The sequence below is a fragment of the Drosophila persimilis genome, unplaced genomic scaffold, assembly GCF_003286085.1.
Source record: "Drosophila persimilis strain 14011-0111.01,24,50 unplaced genomic scaffold, DperRS2 tig00000732-arrow-arrow-pilon, whole genome shotgun sequence".
NCBI classification, from domain to species: Eukaryota; Metazoa; Arthropoda; class Insecta; order Diptera; family Drosophilidae; genus Drosophila; species Drosophila persimilis.
In genome coordinates, this window is record NW_020825345.1 from 465,721 (window position 1) to 484,484 (window position 18,764).

The window sequence follows — 18,764 nt, forward strand, 5'->3', positions numbered from 1 at the left end:
TAACATAAATTAGTTATATTAAAAAAATTAATATATAAATATAGAACGATCTGGTTTAAAGATTTATTTTATAGCTTTAAATAATATTATCTTGAAAGTATTCTTCATATAAGGATATCACTATACACAGGAGCTGACGTTATTGGATCTATCGATCGTCCAGTTTGTTCTGGTCAGGAGCCAGGTCAGGCCCTAGCTGGTCTCGTCCATTGCTGGTACTGCTGGCTGCGACGTACTCCACCCATCACGTAGGTATAGAGGGCTGTGATTCTAATATTTAGTAAGCCCCTTCTGTTTATGCGTTTTTTATTGAAAATATATAACCAAAGTATTCTTATAGAAAAAGTAGTATCTAAAGAATTAAATAATTTCTATAAAATGTAGTTCTTCTTATATTTATTCATAGAATGTAAATTATATTTTTGTTTGTTGTTGTGGTAAAAATTCTTCTTGATCGGAATCTTCAATTTCACAAAGTCGAACTGAAATATTGCTATTGGATCCAATTTCACCGACAGCGCATGGAAAAAGGTATACTTCCTCAGAGTTCTCTGTTATATATATTGGATAGTTTTGAATTAATTGATGACATTTAAAGGACTTATTTGCACTTAAACGTACCACTCATCGTTCTTTTAGTATCCTTTCTTTTTATTTCATTCCTTGAAATAAGCCCGTCGGTGACGGAGCTTTCCCCATCCGTTTCACTTGGAAAATGCATTGGGGGCAAATATGAATTGGGATGTCTTACATATGCATCGCCTGTCAATGAGAAAGAACAATTTAGTTAAGTCACCTTATTTTGAAAGTATGTATTATGTATGTGAATAAGCAAAAAAAAAATACCTGTATTTAATTTGTAGTCTTCATTCTCGATATTATTTAAAGAACTCAGTCTCGAAAGGGGCAGATTAGGTAATCTCGGCAACATATACGATTGAATGCAACTGTCCGCCTCAGAATCCAGATATTCAGATCCGATGTCTTCGTTTAAGGCAGCAATATCCCTGCTCGGATCAACATCTCCATCTTCTCCTATTCACCAAAGGAAGACAAAGATTTCAGTAAAATACAAAAATAGTAAAAGTCTAAAACATATGTATAGTATATGCGTGCTCAGATTTTGTTACTAGTAAAGTTCAAAATAATGTGAACATCACAAACAAAATAAAAATAGTCGAGATAGTAGGTTACCCGGTACTCATGAATCTTTCGGATGTTTGAAACAACTTTTGAATTTGCCTATCTCTTACAGCTATTTCGATCCAGGGTCTCATGAAGATAAACAGACGGAAGGAAGGACGGACAGACAGACTTGACTATAGCGACTTGGCTGTTCATTCTGAGAAATAACACATTTGGCCATTATTCAAACGTGAAAGAAATGTTTAAACTATTTTCATATTAAAACTATTTCTATTTCGTTTGGGATCTGGGCAATGCTATTAGTACTATTTAATTATTATTATACTTACTATGGACGAAAAATGTCTTTTTGGACTTGGACTCGTTACTGTCATTACTGTGTACACTTGAAGAGTCAGCTATTTCTGCTCCTGGAACTTCAGTTATGTCTGGCAAGGGATTATGACTTTTGCGAACCCAGTCGGAACAGTCCCAATGGTATTGACCATTTGCGAGAGCAGAATAGTCAACGAAATTTGCACTTGAAGAATGGCACACGTTAGGCATTTCAACTTGGATTAGTTTGCTACTTGAAAATCGACTACCCGGTGATCCATAATCTCTTTTTAGTTCTAAAAAGGAAAAACATTTAATCAACATAAGAAATAAGAAGAATGACAATAAATCGTTCCGTTACTCACCATTGTTTAACTTATTCTCACTGAATGTTCTTAAATGCATTTGTTCGCACCATTCCTGCTTGTAGGCAATACTATCTACATCGGCGCCGTGACAAGAGTTGATGTTCACATGCTGCTTATTTCTGTTTACTTTTTGATATTCAAAGGGTATGCTTTCAAGTTCATCACCAGCCGAGCCGTAGCTCCGCAATATATCCAGATTATTTACGAATGTTGTGTTACTTAGGAAGAGGTTATCGTTTGCAGCTGATGTATAGCTGATTGGGCGTTGGTTTACCTCCAGATTACTTAATTTTATGTTTGCTTTGCAAAAATTATCCTTATCTACCATGGAGTTCAAATTCGCTTCCTTATACGATTGTTTGTTTTTGGCCTTTTCGGCATTGCGTCTTTTCTTTGAAGACGAACTCCTCCTCAATACCACACAGCATATGGCAATACTTATAACTACTAATACAATGGTTGCGCCAGATATAATGCCGCTGATGTGTTCGAGGGAAAAATTTTTCAGTTTCGTGGAAATTGAATTGGAATAGAGCGGATCCCCACAGCTGGCTCCTGTCAGGTACGAAGGACATATGCACCGAAAACTTCCGGCCTCATTGATACAAGTGGCTCCGTTTCCGCAAGGCTGATTCTCGCATTCATCGACATCGATTTCACAGCTTGGTCCTGTATAGCCACGGCACATGCAGTGCGGCACTCCATCACCTTCCTCACAAATCCCACCATTTTTGCAAGGATTTGGCGTGCAAAACTTTCCATATTCACATCTCTTCCCAGACAGGTGTATGGGACATGTGCAGGTATAGTTATTGGGTCCATGATATTCGCAGCGTCCGCCGAATAGGCAGGGACCCGAAGAGCAAGGATCTAAATCGATCTCACAATGTGTGCCGGTAAATCGTGATTGGCACGCGCATTCAAATTGCTCGCTTCCGAAATCTTTGCAAATTCCACTGTTCAAACATGGCTGAGCTCCACAAATGCCCAGATTTACGAGTACATTCGATGGATCGCATTTGAACTCTACGTTTGTGAATCTTTTCAATGCTGCAACTGTACTTCCGCCGGAAATGTACAATGGCAGAGACTCCATGGCTATTTTAATGTTGGCCATACAACCAATAAATCCACGTTGAATATCCTCATAGCCAATAATTGATGGATGTGGTCGAACCTCAGCGCCGACAAAAATATCATTGGACTGAATGTTCAGTATGCCATTTACGCCCGGAGCACTGCCATGCGAGACATGTTTGTTGTCTATCACAAGCTTAGCACTGCTGAGCGTTCGCTCCAGGCTAATGACATGCCACTCTCCATCGGATATGTAAATGCTCGTTACGCTAATTACCCCCTCGCCGGAACCTAAATCGAACCGATATTGAACAGCACCATTTATGATTTCCAAGATATTGTAATCCACTTTGCCGCTGGCGTAGAGGAGGGTGCCACTTTGTTGCAATGTTCTGATTTGCAATGAGAATGAAAATTCGTTTTCCAAAGTAAATTTAGCCTTAATTTTATTTATCTTGTAGTGGGCATAGCTTTTGCCTCCAAAGGAAACGGCCGTGAATGAGCTCACATCGCAGGTTTCATTGTCACACTTTGAGGACTTTCTTTCGCAATATGTGCCCGAAAATCCCTTGGGGCAAACACATTGATACCCCACTATGGGTCCAGATGGCAGGCAAATCCTTTGTGGCGAGCACGGGTCTGAGGAACATGCATTCACCGTTTCATTGCAATTCTTTCCGTCGAAGCCTGGCCTACAAACGCATCTATTCACCTGACTAAACGAAGGAGCAGCAAAACTTATAACATCTGTATATGTGGTGGTAATGTTAGTCTTCAAAATTTTTAAAATCTGCTTGCAATCACCATGAACACAGGTGTTTTGTTTGTTCAGACAGGTCGATGGCAGTACTTCTTCGACCACCAGGTTCGTCTCATTTTCAATTTCTTTCTTTTTGGCAATTAGCGACTGACGAATTTCATCACTGGTAAAAAATTCATCAGAATCTGGCACAATTAGCTCCTTGCGTACAGCAATGACAACGTTCAAATTTTTCAAATTGGAATCTGCGGATCGAGCATGTCGTGTGCCGGCAGTATTCACTTTTTCCGTTTGCAGCGTTATCAGAATGACATCTTTCTGGCGACAGCGCATTATATTTCGAATAGAACGCATAAAAGTCTTCCTGTGACTCAACAAGAAATCAGATGCTGATATTTTACTGAAACGTATTACCACCGATTGTTTTATCATGTCACTTGTCACTAGTTCGACATATACCTTCACAACAGCAAAAACATTGAATTTACCATCGGACACGGACACGTTCAGCTTATACAGACCAATATCTAGGTTTGATATAGCATATATTTCCCCCGATTTGTTTGAAATATTGAATAGCTTGGAGCTCTTGTACGTGTCTTCAATGCCAGCCATTATATTATAATTTAGCTCATCGTACTTATCCTGATCGGAGGCATGAACTCTTCCAATAAATGCACCAGAGAAATCATCTTCAAACGAATTTATGGTAATCTCCAAAGGTGTGACGATAGGCGGGTATTGGCTTTCCTGGATTATTTTCACCGTCACCCAAGTATCGGAATAAAGTGGAGGTGTGCCATTATCAAATACACGAACTTGTATGCGAAATTCATCTTGCAAATTATGATTGAATCGTGCAGCAGTGCTCAGTGAACCATCTTGCTCCAGTCGAAACAGCCCGCCCTCGTTGCCCGAGCGTATGTCGAATGTGTATGGTGTACTATTGGGTGACTCATCTGCGTCTGATATTTTGAAAGATAGAAATATGTATCCCAAGGGTCGATTCTCTTGCAGCATAACACTATAGTTGGCATTGGCGAAAAGAGGTGCATTGTCATTTGTGTCGAGTATAATTATATTGACCTGCACACTGCTGCAGCGCTGTGGAATTCCTTGATCGCAGGCTTGAATCTCTAAATTATAGCTTGCAATAGTTTCTCGATCTAGTGGCCGCGACACGCTTATGGTGCCATTCCGTTTATGTATAGCGAATTGACCAATCTGGTCGCCCTTTTCGATATTATAGTTTATAAGCCCATTTACATTCGAGTCTTCGTCTGTGGCCTTGACATCTAGTATTGGAGTGCCCACTAACGTGTCCTCGTAGGCATTGATGCGATACATGTTCTGCAGGAACTTTGGGCTGTTGTCGTTAATGTCCACAATCGATATATTAACATAGGCTGTGTTGCTCAGAGGCGGAGTGCCACCATCAATTGCCTGAATGGTGAGAAAGTAGAACTTTGACATCTCATAGTCCAATGTGGCGTTGAGCGACAGCACGCCCGTGGCTGCATCGATTTTAAATTTGATCTGTTCGTTGCCACTCATTATATAGTAGTGTATATCCGCATTTACACCGATGTCCTTGGACGCGGCATGCACCTGACACACTTCCAGCCCATGGGTGGCATTTTCAAACACTTTGCACGAATATTGTCGCAGGCTAAACTCTGGCGGATTGTCATTTATGTCTAGTATATTCACAACCACACTCGCAATGGAATATAATTTTGGCACTCCGCAATCCTCGGCCTTGACAGTTATATTAAATAAGGAAATAGTTTCACGATCCAGACTTTTAGCCAACCTTATTATGCCTGTTGATTTTGAAATTTTAAAATAATCACTATTCTCGCCCATTAAGGAATACTTGATTTGTCTGTTGATACCAAAGTCCTTGTCCATGGCATGCACCTTCGTGATCAGAGTCTGGAGCTGGGCATCCTCCGAAATGCTCACTGTGTACTGGGCCATCGAAAATATGGGCGTGTTGTCATTGATATCATTGACTATTATTATTATTTCAGAAAAACACTCTGTTGTCAAGTCTTTGCCATCTTGAACGTGTGCGACCAATTTGTACTTTGGATAAGTTTCTCGATCTAGTTGGGCTGCCACCTTCAGTACGCCACTTTCCTTGCCAATCGTAAAGTCATCTGCACCCTTGCCGGACAAGTAGAAGCGCAATTTGAAATTGCTTTGCAGGTCATAATCAACCGCTTTGACTTCAGCCAAGGTGGTGCCGACAGGAGCCGATTCATTGGTGACGATGTGGTATCGAGGCTTCAAACAGTACGGTGTATTATCATTTACATCTTTTACATCTACTTCAACATGGGCTTTGGCAGTGAATTTTCCATCAGTCGCTATCAGGCTTAGATTATATAATGCAATTTGTTCTCGGTCCAATGATTTCGCAATGAATAGCTCTCCGGTTTTACCAATCTGGAATTGGGATTGTTTATCTCCAGAAATGATAAAAAAGTCCATGTCTTGCTTCTCTATATCGGGATCCAGCAGAAGCAGGTTAATTAACACGGTTCCAGGCAAGGCATTTTCATAAACAGAAATTCTATCGATGGGCAATTTAAATGTTGGTGCATTGTCGTTATAGTCGACTATTTTGATGGTTACCGGCACTTTTGCATCATGCTTTGGATGGCCGTTGTCTGAAGCAATTACTTTGAAGTTGAATTCAGACTGCACTTCTCTGTCCAGGGATGTCAACAGAGTTATCCAGCCAGTGTAGATGTCGATGTCGAAAATGTTTTGTATGCTATCCAAATCATTCTCCAGATAGTATCGTATGTCCCCGTTTGGCCCAGTATCCGCGTCCGTGGCCGTAATTTTCACCAACGAAATGACCCTATCACTATTCTCCGGCACACTTACACTGTAGAACGTGTTATCAAACTTTGGATAGTTATCATTCTCATCTCTTACGTGGATTACAATGCTGGAATAGGCAAACAAAGCCGGTACGGTGGCTGTTTCGGCCACCACAATCAAGTGATGCGACTCTTGCTGCTCTCTGTCTAGGGTTTGCTGGAGAATAAGTTCTCCGCTATCGGATATTATGAAATGGCCTTGTTCCTCCAAAATTGTAAATTTAAATGTGAAATTTCCCATGATGTGCAATTTTGTGAGCACCGTTCCTGGCGGCGTTGATTCAATTATTTTCAGAAGAACAGAGGCTTTCTCAAATGTGGGAATTGTCACATCTGTGTCAATGATCTCGACCGACACTGGCACATCCGTATGAAATTGAGGTTCTCCACTATCGTGGGCACGGACAAAAAATTGATAGAGTCCTGTTTCATAGAATCCTACATTGGGATTGAGTCTGATGTTGCCATTTTTCTCGTTTATTTCCAGGGTATCTTTTAGTTTTTTATCGATGGAATTCTGTACAATTCGATAATTGATTGCACCATTTTCGGAAATATCGTTGTCTTTTGCTCTGACCTGAAATAAAACGTAAATTAAATAATTCCGAACAATAAATGAACACCCCTCTGACCGCAGACCAAATATAATTTATAGATTTAAACTTACGGTTAGGATTGTTTTGTTGGGCTTCGATGATGAGCTGATAACCATTTTATATTCTTTTAATGGAAAGTATGGAGCATTATCGTTGGCATCATGAATCAAGACCTTAAGTGATGCAAATCCGAATTTTCCGCCGCCATCAGACACTTTTAAAAGTACCACATACTCATCCCTCTTTTCACGATCAAACGTTACTTTGGACGTTATTAGTCCCGTGTTGCGATCCATAATAAAGTACTTTTTCATTTCCTCCGAATCAATTTCATAGTACAGATTCGAATACGGTCCAAAATCCCTATCGGTCGCTTTTACCTAACAAAAAAAAAAGCACGAAATTAGGTTTAGAATACAACGAATCTAAATATATGTATGTGCTTACCGTTATAATATTATGGCCATGCAACAAATTTTCGGGAATTTGTGCCTCATAGATACTTTGCTCAAACTGTGGACTGTGCATATTTTCGGGAAGTAATGAAATCTTTAAGCGCGCGTACACCGTGTGTACGCCATCCGAAACGGATATGTTCAAAACTGTATTACTTTTATCAGTGAAATTTAACATATTTTGCAGGGATATAACACCGGATCGTTTATCAATATCATAAGTTTGCAGTTCATTGCCATTGACGATTTTGTATTCCAGCAAATCAGTATCGCAAATATCTTTATCGTATGCTCTTGGCAGTGCAACAAACTGTCCGCGTACAGCTGCCACCGATAGTTTGATGAAGTACGACGGTTCGACAAAGCTGGGAGGATTGTCATTTAAGTCTTTTACTGCAAGCACAGAATATACAAGTAAGTATAAATTCAATATTTTATGTACCAATCAAATTACCTGTAATAAATATATTTGATCTCGAACTTAATGGTGGTGAACCGTGATCTCGTACACTCACAATAATGTGATGGTATTTTATTAGCTCATAGTCTAATGGAGTTTTCAAATATAAATGCCCATCTGCGATGTCGATATAGAATAATTCGGAATTGTTTTGACCATTAATGGACTCGATGAAATACGAAAGCTTAGCATTTGCTCCCGAGTCCGCATCAGTTGCGTTTATTTGAATGATTTGGGTGCCAAAGGACGTGTTCTCTGGTATGGTGATGTTGTAGATATCACTTTCAATCTCTGGATAGCAATCATTCACATCAACAATTGCCACAGACAAGACTACCTCAGCATAGATGCCAGAAAGACCATCAGTTGCTCGGATTGTGACGTCGTGGCTATTTTGTTTTTCATAATCAAGTTCATTGACCACAAAAATTGATCCTACAAGAATAAATATTTGTCAAGCAATCAAGCGTGTTGGTTTTTATATTTATTTTGTATTACCTGTGTTGTAATCAATTTCAAAAGATTGGCTCTCCGACGATATGGTGTAGATGAGTTTTCTTCCCAAGGGACTCTCGGCCTCAATTGACACAAACAATACTGAATACATTTCAACGTCTTCCTTGACACTCACTGAGTAAAACTGTTTTTCAAAAATGGGCATCGATCGGTCTATCACCTATGTTATCAAAGAGGATTTTGAATGTAACTTTTTCGTTTGTTAAAAATAATAGTAGATTTACCTTCACTTGAATCGGGGCTTCGGAGGAACATGGAGTTATGGCCCCATCATATGCCGCCACAGTCAACTCGTAATTTCGATTGTGACCTTCCACATGTTGCTTCAAGGACAAGTCCCCACTTTTACGATCTAATTTGAACAATTCGCCATTTCCCTTCTTCAGTTCATATCGAACCTCACCGTTCTCGGCACTGTCTAGATCAACGGCTTTCACTTTCATGATAATGGTGCCTTTGGGATCGTCTATTGAGACAGTGGCATAGTAGGGCATATTGACAAACAATGGACAATTATCGTTTACATCCAAGACGGATATATAAACTGAAGTGACTGCTCGCCGCACATTCGAATTGAGTCCGTCAAACAATATAGACTTTGCTTCAACAAATAGTTTGTACATATCAAGGACTTCACGATCAAAGATCACTCCAGTTGTCTTTAAGGCTCCAGAACTTATTCCGATATCAAACATTTTCGTTGGATTCAATATGCGGTATTCAACATTCTCGTTCAATGTGTTCCCAACGACATTCACCAATCCGATGGTGCCCACCTTTGTGTTATTTTCAAAAGCCGAAAACCTATAGCTATCCCTTTTGAACAAAAAGTTTGAATCAACTGTTGATACCACCTTAATTTTGACGATTAAAATTGCTGAGTATATGCCATCGGAGGCACGCACGTGCAAATTATAATCCTGATAATTGTCATTGTTTAAAATTTCGAAATTTCTGAAAAATCGAACAAATATATTGCAATAAAATGACAAGATTTAGGACATATTAAGACTTACCTTGTGGTTACAACGCCCGTGTATTTATCTATTTGAAAGCATTCGTCGGTGTTTCCATCCACAATGTCAAAACGTAGGCTATCGTTGTCCGCATCGTTGGCTTTGATTTGAGTAACGAAAACGGTCTCAAACGTTGGCAGGAATAGTGTTACGTTCAGTTCCCTTTCATTAAATACGGGTGGGCAATCGTTTACATTGATCACCTGTATTTTCACATGTGCTTTTGTATTGGAATGCAGTTTTGGTTTACCCATATCACTGACCTACAAAACAAAAAAGATTTCATCCTAAATATACACATGTCCTAAAAATATTTATTTTTAATTTCTATACCGTGACATCGAAGAAATATTCCGAGTCCGTTTCGTAGTCCAATGGTCGTAAGAGTTCAATAGCGCCGGTTGTTGAATCAATTTTGAAAAACTGTTTGGCAAAATCGTCATTTATGTGATATTCAAACATTCCATTGATACCAACATCAGCGTCTGCCACTTGCAATGTTAAATGACTGAAAGAAGAGGAAAAAACGTTACTTGGTATAATATATATTCATTATACTGAAAGACAAAGACTCACTGGTTAGCAGAATCGTGTAATTTTAGTACGTATGATCCAATATCAGCGGATTCAGACAGAACACCAACATATTCAGTTTGAAGGAAGTGAGGAACATTATCGTTAGCGTCTAAGATATGTATTATTATATTTTGGCATGCTGATTCGGCTGCCATGTTAGTTCCCTTAATCGTAAGATTGAAAACCCTGAAAGAATACAGAATGAGAAATGGATATACCTTAAATTTGTACGCTGTCTTACTTGTTTATTTCATAGTCGATATTGTTGTTAATAACAATAACTCCCGTTGATGGATTGATGCGAAAGCTTTCGTTGATATTGCCAGAGATAATATTAAAAAAAATGGATGACGATGAGCGAGCTGTGACCTGAGATATAAACGAACCAATACTCAAGTTTTCAAAGATTTCTATTGCCAAATTGTTGGCCGAGAACTTTGGCGGATCATTCTCGGACATTGTTACGATTATATGGACAGGTATCTGCGAGGATAAGGGCGGCTTGCCCAGATCTACAGCCTTCACTTGGAGCATGTACTCTTGAATCTTGTTTATGTTCAAGCTGTCGGCCAACGTTATGATGCCAAAGGTTGAATCAATTTCAAAAACACTCCCCACATTCCCTGTTATAATCGAGTACTGAATCTCCGCATTGTGGCCACTATCTCGGTCTATGGCCCTCACTTCGGCCAGTTTGGAACCAATCGCTGCACTCTCGGGCACTTTACTTTGAATTATTTTCGCCGTGAATTCCGGATGATGATCATTATGATCGTGAACATTGACAATTATCTTGGCATAGTTTCTTTTTCCCGGTGCTCCTTGATCTTTAACGAACACGATAAGTATGTGTTGGGCAGTTTTTTCGAAATCCAGTCTCTGGGCAACGATAACATTTCCACTTATGGAGTCTATGCGAAACAAGGCCAGGGATGACGGATCCTGAGTGGCATGCAGGTGATAAAATAGTTTCTTGTCTTCATCCCTGTCGGTGGCGTGCAGCTGCATTATAACTGATTCTTCTTCGATATTCTCAGATATATTCACATGATACACATCCTTAGCAAACTGTGGCGTGTTGTCATTTGTGTCGATCACTTGAATCATAATGCTGGTATATGTGACAAAGGTGCCATCAGTCACACTTATATTCAGATTGTAAGACGTTTCCGTTTCGTAGTCCAGATATTTCGCCAACAATATATTGCCATTGTCCTGCCCAATATGAAATGTGTTTGCTTCATTTCCACCTATAAAAAACAGATAATAGGATTTATATAAGATTTTACAGAGACTTTTATCTACTGGCACTTACTCGAAATGTTAAACCACAATTGGTCGTTATCATCATCGACCGCTAGAATTTGAGTGACCAAAAAACCAGGCTTGTCGTTTTCGGTCAATTCAACAACATTGTCAGTCGATTTTCTTAACACCAAAGGAGCACTTTGCGAATTGGGATTAACAGGGATTACGACTATATTAACTCGAGCAGTTTGACTTCGTTTGGGAATCCCATTGTCTTCGGCTTTAATGTGAATCTCAAACTCCATATCAGGTTCTAAGGCTTTCGCTATATATATGTGGCCTCTTGACCCATCAATCCGAAACTTGTTCTTTCCCTTTCCCGATTTGATAGTATATGTTACTCGTCCATTTTCCCCCTCATCGCTGTCTATAGCATGAACCTATAAGAAAACCATCATAAGTATTAAGAGAAATATTTTGCTAGCAAAAAAAAGGAAGATTTACCTGGAATATTGATTCGTTGACAATAGTAGTAGATGGAACCTGCACTTTGTAGACCCGTTGGTCAAACTCGGGGCTGTTATCGTTTATATCTAAGACTGATATCACAATTCGCGAAGTGGAAGACAACATTGGAGATCCATTATCTGATATAGCCACCTACAAAACAAATGTACATGAAATAAAATGGCAGTATGGATTAAGTTAAAAAAATAAAGATATTAGCAAGTAAATCTACATAAGTCAGTAGCCTCGAGTATTTATAAATTTCAACATTTTGCAAGAGCTAGTGAAAAGAGCTTACCTCCAAAATATGTTCTGCTTGGTTTTCTCGATCCAGTTTGCGTTCAGTAGTTTTAATAGCACCTACAAGTACAAAGAGCAATACATATTACATAATAAATGTGACAATTTATAATTGGATTTAATAAGGTTTTGAAGGATGTGGTTTTACGACGATGATAATCTTTACCTGTTATGGAATCTATTTTAAAGTATCCCACTAGATTTCCAGACACAATATTATAGGTTATAAATTGAGTTGGATCTCTGTCGGGATCCACGGCATTTAGTGTAATTATATCATGATTTTCCGGACTCCCCTCTGTGACATTCACATAGTACACTGGCTTGTCCGTCAGCGGTATGTTGTCGTTTTCGTTCTCCACTTCGATGTAAACCTAACAAATAATAAAGCACTTGATTAGCCAATTATTGTGCAGTTTGTTGATGGCATTGCTCACCTCAACGCAATTGCTGAGGGGAACTATGGCGCTGTCCTGTGCGCACAGTGTCAGCCAGTAAAAGTTTTTTGTTTCTGCATCGAGCTGCGATAAGGAACTAATTGAACCTGAAATATTGATTGAATAGTTAGAATTGGATCGATGGGAATGTTCAATAGCTTTTGTATTAGGACCTTGATGGTTGACGGAAAATATCCCAAGTCCATCTCCTCCTGTGATGGAATACGTTATTTTGGAGTTCAGGTCAATCGTGTCCACATCCCGGGCTGTTATATTCAATACGAACGTGCCTTTTGGGCTGTTTTCTTTGATTTTTCCCTCATACACGAAGTCATCGAATTCGGGAGCAAATCGATTCTCGTTGACATCAATAATTTCAATAAGTATAGGCATATCCGATGTCAAAGACGGAAACCCACCATCGATGGCGCTCACAGTGAGGTGGTGCACCTGTCGGTTCTCATAATCCAAATACCCTTGCGTTCGTATGGCCCCTGTATGTTTGTCGATTTTAAACAATTTCTCATCCGTCGTGTCCTCTTTGAGAGAGAATAGAATATCCGCATTGGGTCCAATATCCTTGTCAATGGCTTCGATGACGGCCACGACAGTGCCGCGGGGCAGATCCTCGCGCACTTTGAATATATATTCCTGAACTCCAAACACAGGGGCATTGTCGTTTACGTCATCCACTACGATATAGACAAGAGCCTCTGACGATAGGACTGGATTCCCGCCATCCTTGGCAGTTATGTGTAGGGCATAGTTATCCTGTTTTTCCCGATCCAATGGTATATTGAGAAGAATGCATCCAGTGGTCTTGTTGACAATAAAATCATTGCATTCAATAGACAACTCATACGTAATTTCCGCATTTATTCCTGCGTCTGCATCGGTGGCATGTATGCAATGCACAACGGTCCCAATTCTCGCATTTTCCGTAAGTCGGAACGTGGCTAATGCCTTCTGGATTACAGGTCGATTGTCGTTGACATCAATAATTGCAATTGGCAGCATTTTGGAATGTGATTTGGTGGGATTACCCAGATCATAGACGGTTATATTCAGATTGTACTCATGCTGACGCTCTCTGTCTAAATATCCAATGATCTGGAGCTCTCCACGATCGGGATCAATACGAAACACCGAATCGTAGTCGCCATCGGAAATGGCAAAGACAAGCTTTCCATTATAGCCCAAGTCCCGGTCTTTAGCCTCTATCCAGGCCACTGTTTCGCCCAGTTGAACACTCTCGTTGATGGACAACTCCGATGGGAAGTTGACAAACTCAGGTTTGTGTATATTTTCACCATACCGACTGGGTGTTAAAGCTATATCACTGAGAACCGACGGTGAGATACTTTGGATATTGTTCTTCTCCGACAATGCCAGAGTTTCCGCCAGCCTTCGGGCCACTCCTGTCTCGCGGCACTCAAACGAACCATATCCGGTCAGTACATTGGGATCATCGTTCAGTTCGTCGGGTATTATGTGTATATTGAGAATTAAATCATCTGAAACATGCGTCCCGTCTGTGGCAGATAGTTTCATCAGACGATTGTTTATTGATATTTTGATTAAATCACAGACAATGGACAGGGTACCGCTGGTGGGATCTAAGCTAAAGCATCCATCCTCATTCCCATCAGTCAGACGGTACGATATAATGTCGCCAGCATCAAAATCAATGGCCGAAACAACAAAGATTTCAGTCCCAATTGGTGCTGATTTCGAGACTTTCCCAAAGCAGTTGACCCGTTCGAATTGTGGTCGATTATCATTAATATCCTTCACCACAATGGATAGTTTGATTTCAGTCTGTCTTCTATAGGGTAGTCCCCAGTCCGAAGCTCGTATAATCAGTTCATAGTTTCTCTTCATCGTCTCGAAATCAATCAGAGATGTTGTCCGCACCACACCGCTAAAGTGATCGATCTCAAATGGCACGGTATTGAGGTTAGCAATGCTATACGAAATGTACGAGTTTTCACCTGAATCCTTGTCCTTGGCTGTGAGTTTTGCTACGAACGAGCCAGCTAGATTGTTCTCATTAATGCTGATAATTGTATTCATTTCCTCAAAGATTGGATCGTTGTCATTCATGTCCTGTACGTTTATCTTCACCTTAGCGGACGATTGTGTCCTCGAGCCAATATTCGCCTGATCAATGGCCGAAACTGTCAGCGTATAGAAAGTCTTCTTCTCAGCATCCAGCTGCTTGGCCGTGTACAGCATTCCGGAATCGGGATTAATGCGAAACTCATCGCCTTCATTGCCGCCAACGATTTCCAAATAAACCAACGAGTTTTTGCCCAGCTCTGGATCGCTCACTTTCAGCCTAATCACTGGCATGTTGATGGGCGCCGTTTCGGGGATCGACACCTCGTAGACCTCTTGTGTGAATATGGGCATATTCTTGCGTTCTGGTTTTATCAGTATAGGAACTGATTTATATGAAAATCTACGCGGCGTACCCAAATCCTCGGCTCTAAGTGTTAGATTGTAAATGAAATCTTGTTCCTTTAGGTGTGCAAACTGATTGAACTCAATGTAGTATTCGTCTTTGGCCTCTGCAGATCTTAGAATAAACGTGCCATCCGGATTGCCATCGAGAATCTCCAATCGCCCAATATTACCATTCACTCCTATATCCTTATCGTTTACTTTAACGATTCCGTAAATTAATGGATTCGAAGTTGGTGTCACACTTGAGAAGGTTTTCGCGTAGATTTCCGGCGCATAAAAGTTTACCTTTAAATGTGCAGAAAAAACATTTAAATTCAATTGTATACGGATTTCTTATGCGGTTAAAAACTGTTTTTTTCCCTAACATTATCGTTAAGAATTTAACAAAGCTTTATTTGAAATCTGCAGAGACATAATCCTTTTATAATACTGCCTGTAAAATATGTTATGAATATGGCATACATTTTCTGTATCATGCTATCGACTGGTGTCTGGTGGACCAAATGCATTCTTCGGACCGAAAAGTGAGTATTTTTTGCGCCCCGCCAAAGAGTAGGCAGCCGCGAGCCGAGGCCGGATGTCAGAGACGAGGCATAGTTTGAAGAGTGAATTGAAACCGCACGAGCCCTCTGTCTTCCCCGCCATATAACAGCGGTTTGGTGCCTCACTTTGATGCAACACTTTGGTAGTGGTACAGTCTTTAATTAAGTGCAATAACGCATCCCTAGTGTAAACAGAGTATAAAAGTCCCCTCCCCTTGATTCCTGGAACTATTTAAATACTAGAAGAGTGTAGCTTTAAGAGTGTAGGTTTAATTTTAGTAGTCATAATGTGATTTTAGTTACCTGCTTCACTGAAATGGTAACTCGGGCTTTGCTTGCTTGATGGTGCTGATGACTTATCAAAGATCCCCGATCATGGGCCAGGACAGTGAGCTCAAAGTGTGAGTTTTCCGCATAGTGGAGCTGCTGCAGTACTGTAATATCCCCGGTAGTTGGGTGTATGGCAAAGTATTCACTATCCAACAAGAGACTGTAGTAGATTTCCCCATTGACCCCGAGATCGGCATCGTCTGCACTGACTTTTAGGATACTTTGATACTTTGGGGTATCTTCGGGAACAACCACATTGTACTCTGTGGGATAGAACAGCGGACTCAAGTCGTTTCGATCGAGTACTTTGATGTGAATGCTGGTTTCCGTTTCATAGCTCGATGTGTTCGTATCGTTTAATGTTACATGGGCTTTGACTTTGACCAAGTATTCGTCAGTTTTCTCTCTGTTGAGCACAACATTATTTGTGCGCGTCCGAATGGCCAGGAAGGCAAAGTTTCCAACCAGTTTCTCTTCAACCTTGAATAGCTTTTCCTTATCGCCACTTATTATCCTATATTTAACATCTGCGTTCAGACCCACATTGAGGCCAGCCAGCTTCTCATGCAACTGTCCCTTAGCATACGTCTTGCCAAGGCTGTTCTCTGGTATCGTAACATTGTAGACATTGTGGCTGAACCGATGTCTAGTCTCCGATTGGGGCTGCGGATTATAGTCGTCATTTTTACTTTGTACAGCTGGGATTGTTATCCATAGACCACACGAAAGTAAAACCCAATGAAATATAGTGAAGGCTTTTCTTTTTACAGGCGTTCCATCTTTTTTAATCTTCATAGTAATCTTTGACTCTTTTTATTTCACATAATATCCTAGAAAAAACAAAGGAAAAAACGTAAATCAATAAATTTACTTAAAACAAAAACAAAAAAAACAAATCTGATTTTAAGTTAAGTCAAGTTAAAGTTAAATGGTGTTCTTAGAGGTGTAATTATTAGTTGCAGATACAATAAATAAATCTTAAAACTAAGTTCTCGTACGTTCGGTGTATGTTATGGATTAAAAATACGATTGTCGGTAGATTTGACTACCCATCAAGTGTAATTCATTTGTATATTATAAAATGATCTATACACGAGTAGTACTTATAATCTAGTTGCATAGTTATAGTTATATGTACACGGCCATGACTAGGTCGACAAACGTATCTATACATAAGATCTGGGAATATTCAGTCACTGTTTAGAGACTTTTGGTACACCAATTAAATGCTTTTCTAAATAAAACCCTATACGTCATATATAGAATTACATATATGTATGTGCAGCTTTATATATTTTTTTTATTAGATAATTTAAAAAAACTGATGTGTAAAATAAACGTGAAAGTAACCTTCAAACTAAAAATTTGTATATGTGCATTTTCTGTTTTTCCTATTTTCATATAAATATTAAATATTATTATTATTAGCTATTATATAGCTTTAATAGTCAATATTGTTTCCCTGAAATAATACGGGTTGACGATTTAAGGGCAGATGGATATATTTATATCGCTATATTGCCATTTTAAGTTGCCTAGCTGTCACAAACGGTCTCCAGTTCTTCAAAACTTTGGCAAAGAGGATGCCACAGAGGTATTGCAGGTATTTTTCTGCCTTTATAGAAGCTTTGGGTACACCGTAGACAGATGCATTGTCCTGTTGAAAAATCCACTCACCGCCACACAACTTGCTTCTTACTATTAACTCAGTGTCAATAATACCAACATATGCACATATGTATGTACATTTCTTCATTCATTCTCTCAATCCAGAGGGACGAACGGCGAAGCCTTAACAATATGTGCACATATAGTGCTATTATTTTGTGGAATCAGAGGTGACTCAATCTCTTGAAACATATGTACATATGTCTGTATACAATAATCTGCAAGGGTAGACCTTTCTAAGGCAGCACAAACTTTATTCCAGAGGAGAGCAGAGCAGAAGGGGTTCTCAACACCATCAAATTGATTGTACGCATTCGAAACGATTCGCTGTTTTATGTATACAAAACCTCTCGATGCAACTAATGTATCGGAGAGTGGGTCTTTCGGGGGAAGTGCCGACTTAAGCATAATTACTTGTTGTTGGTGAGAAATATAGAGTATGGGGCCGATGCCGATCCTCTGCGTGTTGGTGTATTGAACGCCTTCACGGAATACTATGCTGAAAGCCACTGTACGAGTATGGTATTTACATACCTACATAATATGTACACATGCAGTTTGTTCAGTTAACATGTGGTTTTCTTTCACAATTCACAATAAAAAAAATTTAAAAAACTAACAAGCTATTAAAAAACACCCACAGAATTTGTATGGCTATTTTTTTGTATAAATAGTATGCATTTTTATGTGTGAACTATCCCAAAGACTAGTTTAGACGTATGTACGCATGTATTTACATATGCATGTACACAGATGTATGTACATACGTGTGTATGTATGTATCTCACATTACATTGCTTGAACTCAATCTTTGGAAAAAACTCAGCAAGTGGTTTTTGTGTATGAATGTTTTAATAACTTCACTTAATTCGGGGTTAAATGCAATCACACGCACTTATGGTTAATTTTAATTCAACGATCGCTGCATTTATAGGCACACTAACAGGTATTTCACTCTGAATTTCATCCAATCTTTTATTTTATGAACATACACACATATCAGCATGTATGCAGTTAACTACGATGCGCAGCTGTTCGTGCTTGTGCAAGCCACTCACGCAGTTCGTTTGATATATCGATAGTTGCA

The 18,764-nt window shown here is 39.5% G+C and overlaps 1 protein-coding gene across 1 annotated transcript; it reads right to left on the minus strand.

Annotated features, from left to right (window-relative positions):
• Positions 1 to 379: 379 nt before the first annotated feature.
• On the minus strand, positions 380 to 16,839 carry LOC6603348 (fat-like cadherin-related tumor suppressor homolog). The gene is made up of 21 exons (XM_026992273.1): positions 15,983 to 16,839; positions 12,845 to 15,422; positions 12,672 to 12,778; positions 12,401 to 12,608; positions 12,233 to 12,294; positions 11,932 to 12,087; positions 11,495 to 11,867; positions 10,421 to 11,429; positions 10,180 to 10,365; positions 9,937 to 10,111; positions 9,604 to 9,866; positions 8,812 to 9,541; positions 8,570 to 8,747; positions 8,066 to 8,506; positions 7,604 to 8,004; positions 7,228 to 7,536; positions 1,827 to 7,137; positions 1,476 to 1,757; positions 847 to 1,035; positions 622 to 762; positions 380 to 551 (listed from the first exon to the last, which is right to left on the minus strand). The coding sequence occupies exons 1-21, from the start codon at positions 16,802 to 16,804 to the stop codon at positions 415 to 417; spliced, it is 14,058 nt and encodes a 4,685-aa protein (XP_026848074.1). The 5' UTR covers positions 16,805 to 16,839; the 3' UTR covers positions 380 to 414.
• Positions 16,840 to 18,764: the final 1,925 nt, after the last annotated feature.

Bases quoted from the DNA above. Each gene is read 5' to 3' on its own strand.
- LOC6603348 (XM_026992273.1), bottom strand. From the start codon at position 16,804: ATGAAGATTAAAAAAGATGGAACGCCTGTAAAAAGAAAAGCCTTCACT. The intron at 15,423-15,982 runs GTAACTAAAATC...GCACATTTAAAG, and splicing joins TTACCATTTCAGTGAAGCAG to GTAAACTTTTATGCGCCGGA. The intron at 11,430-11,494 runs GTAAGTGCCAGT...TGTTTTTTATAG, and splicing joins ATTGTGGTTTAACATTTCGA to GTGGAAATGAAGCAAACACA.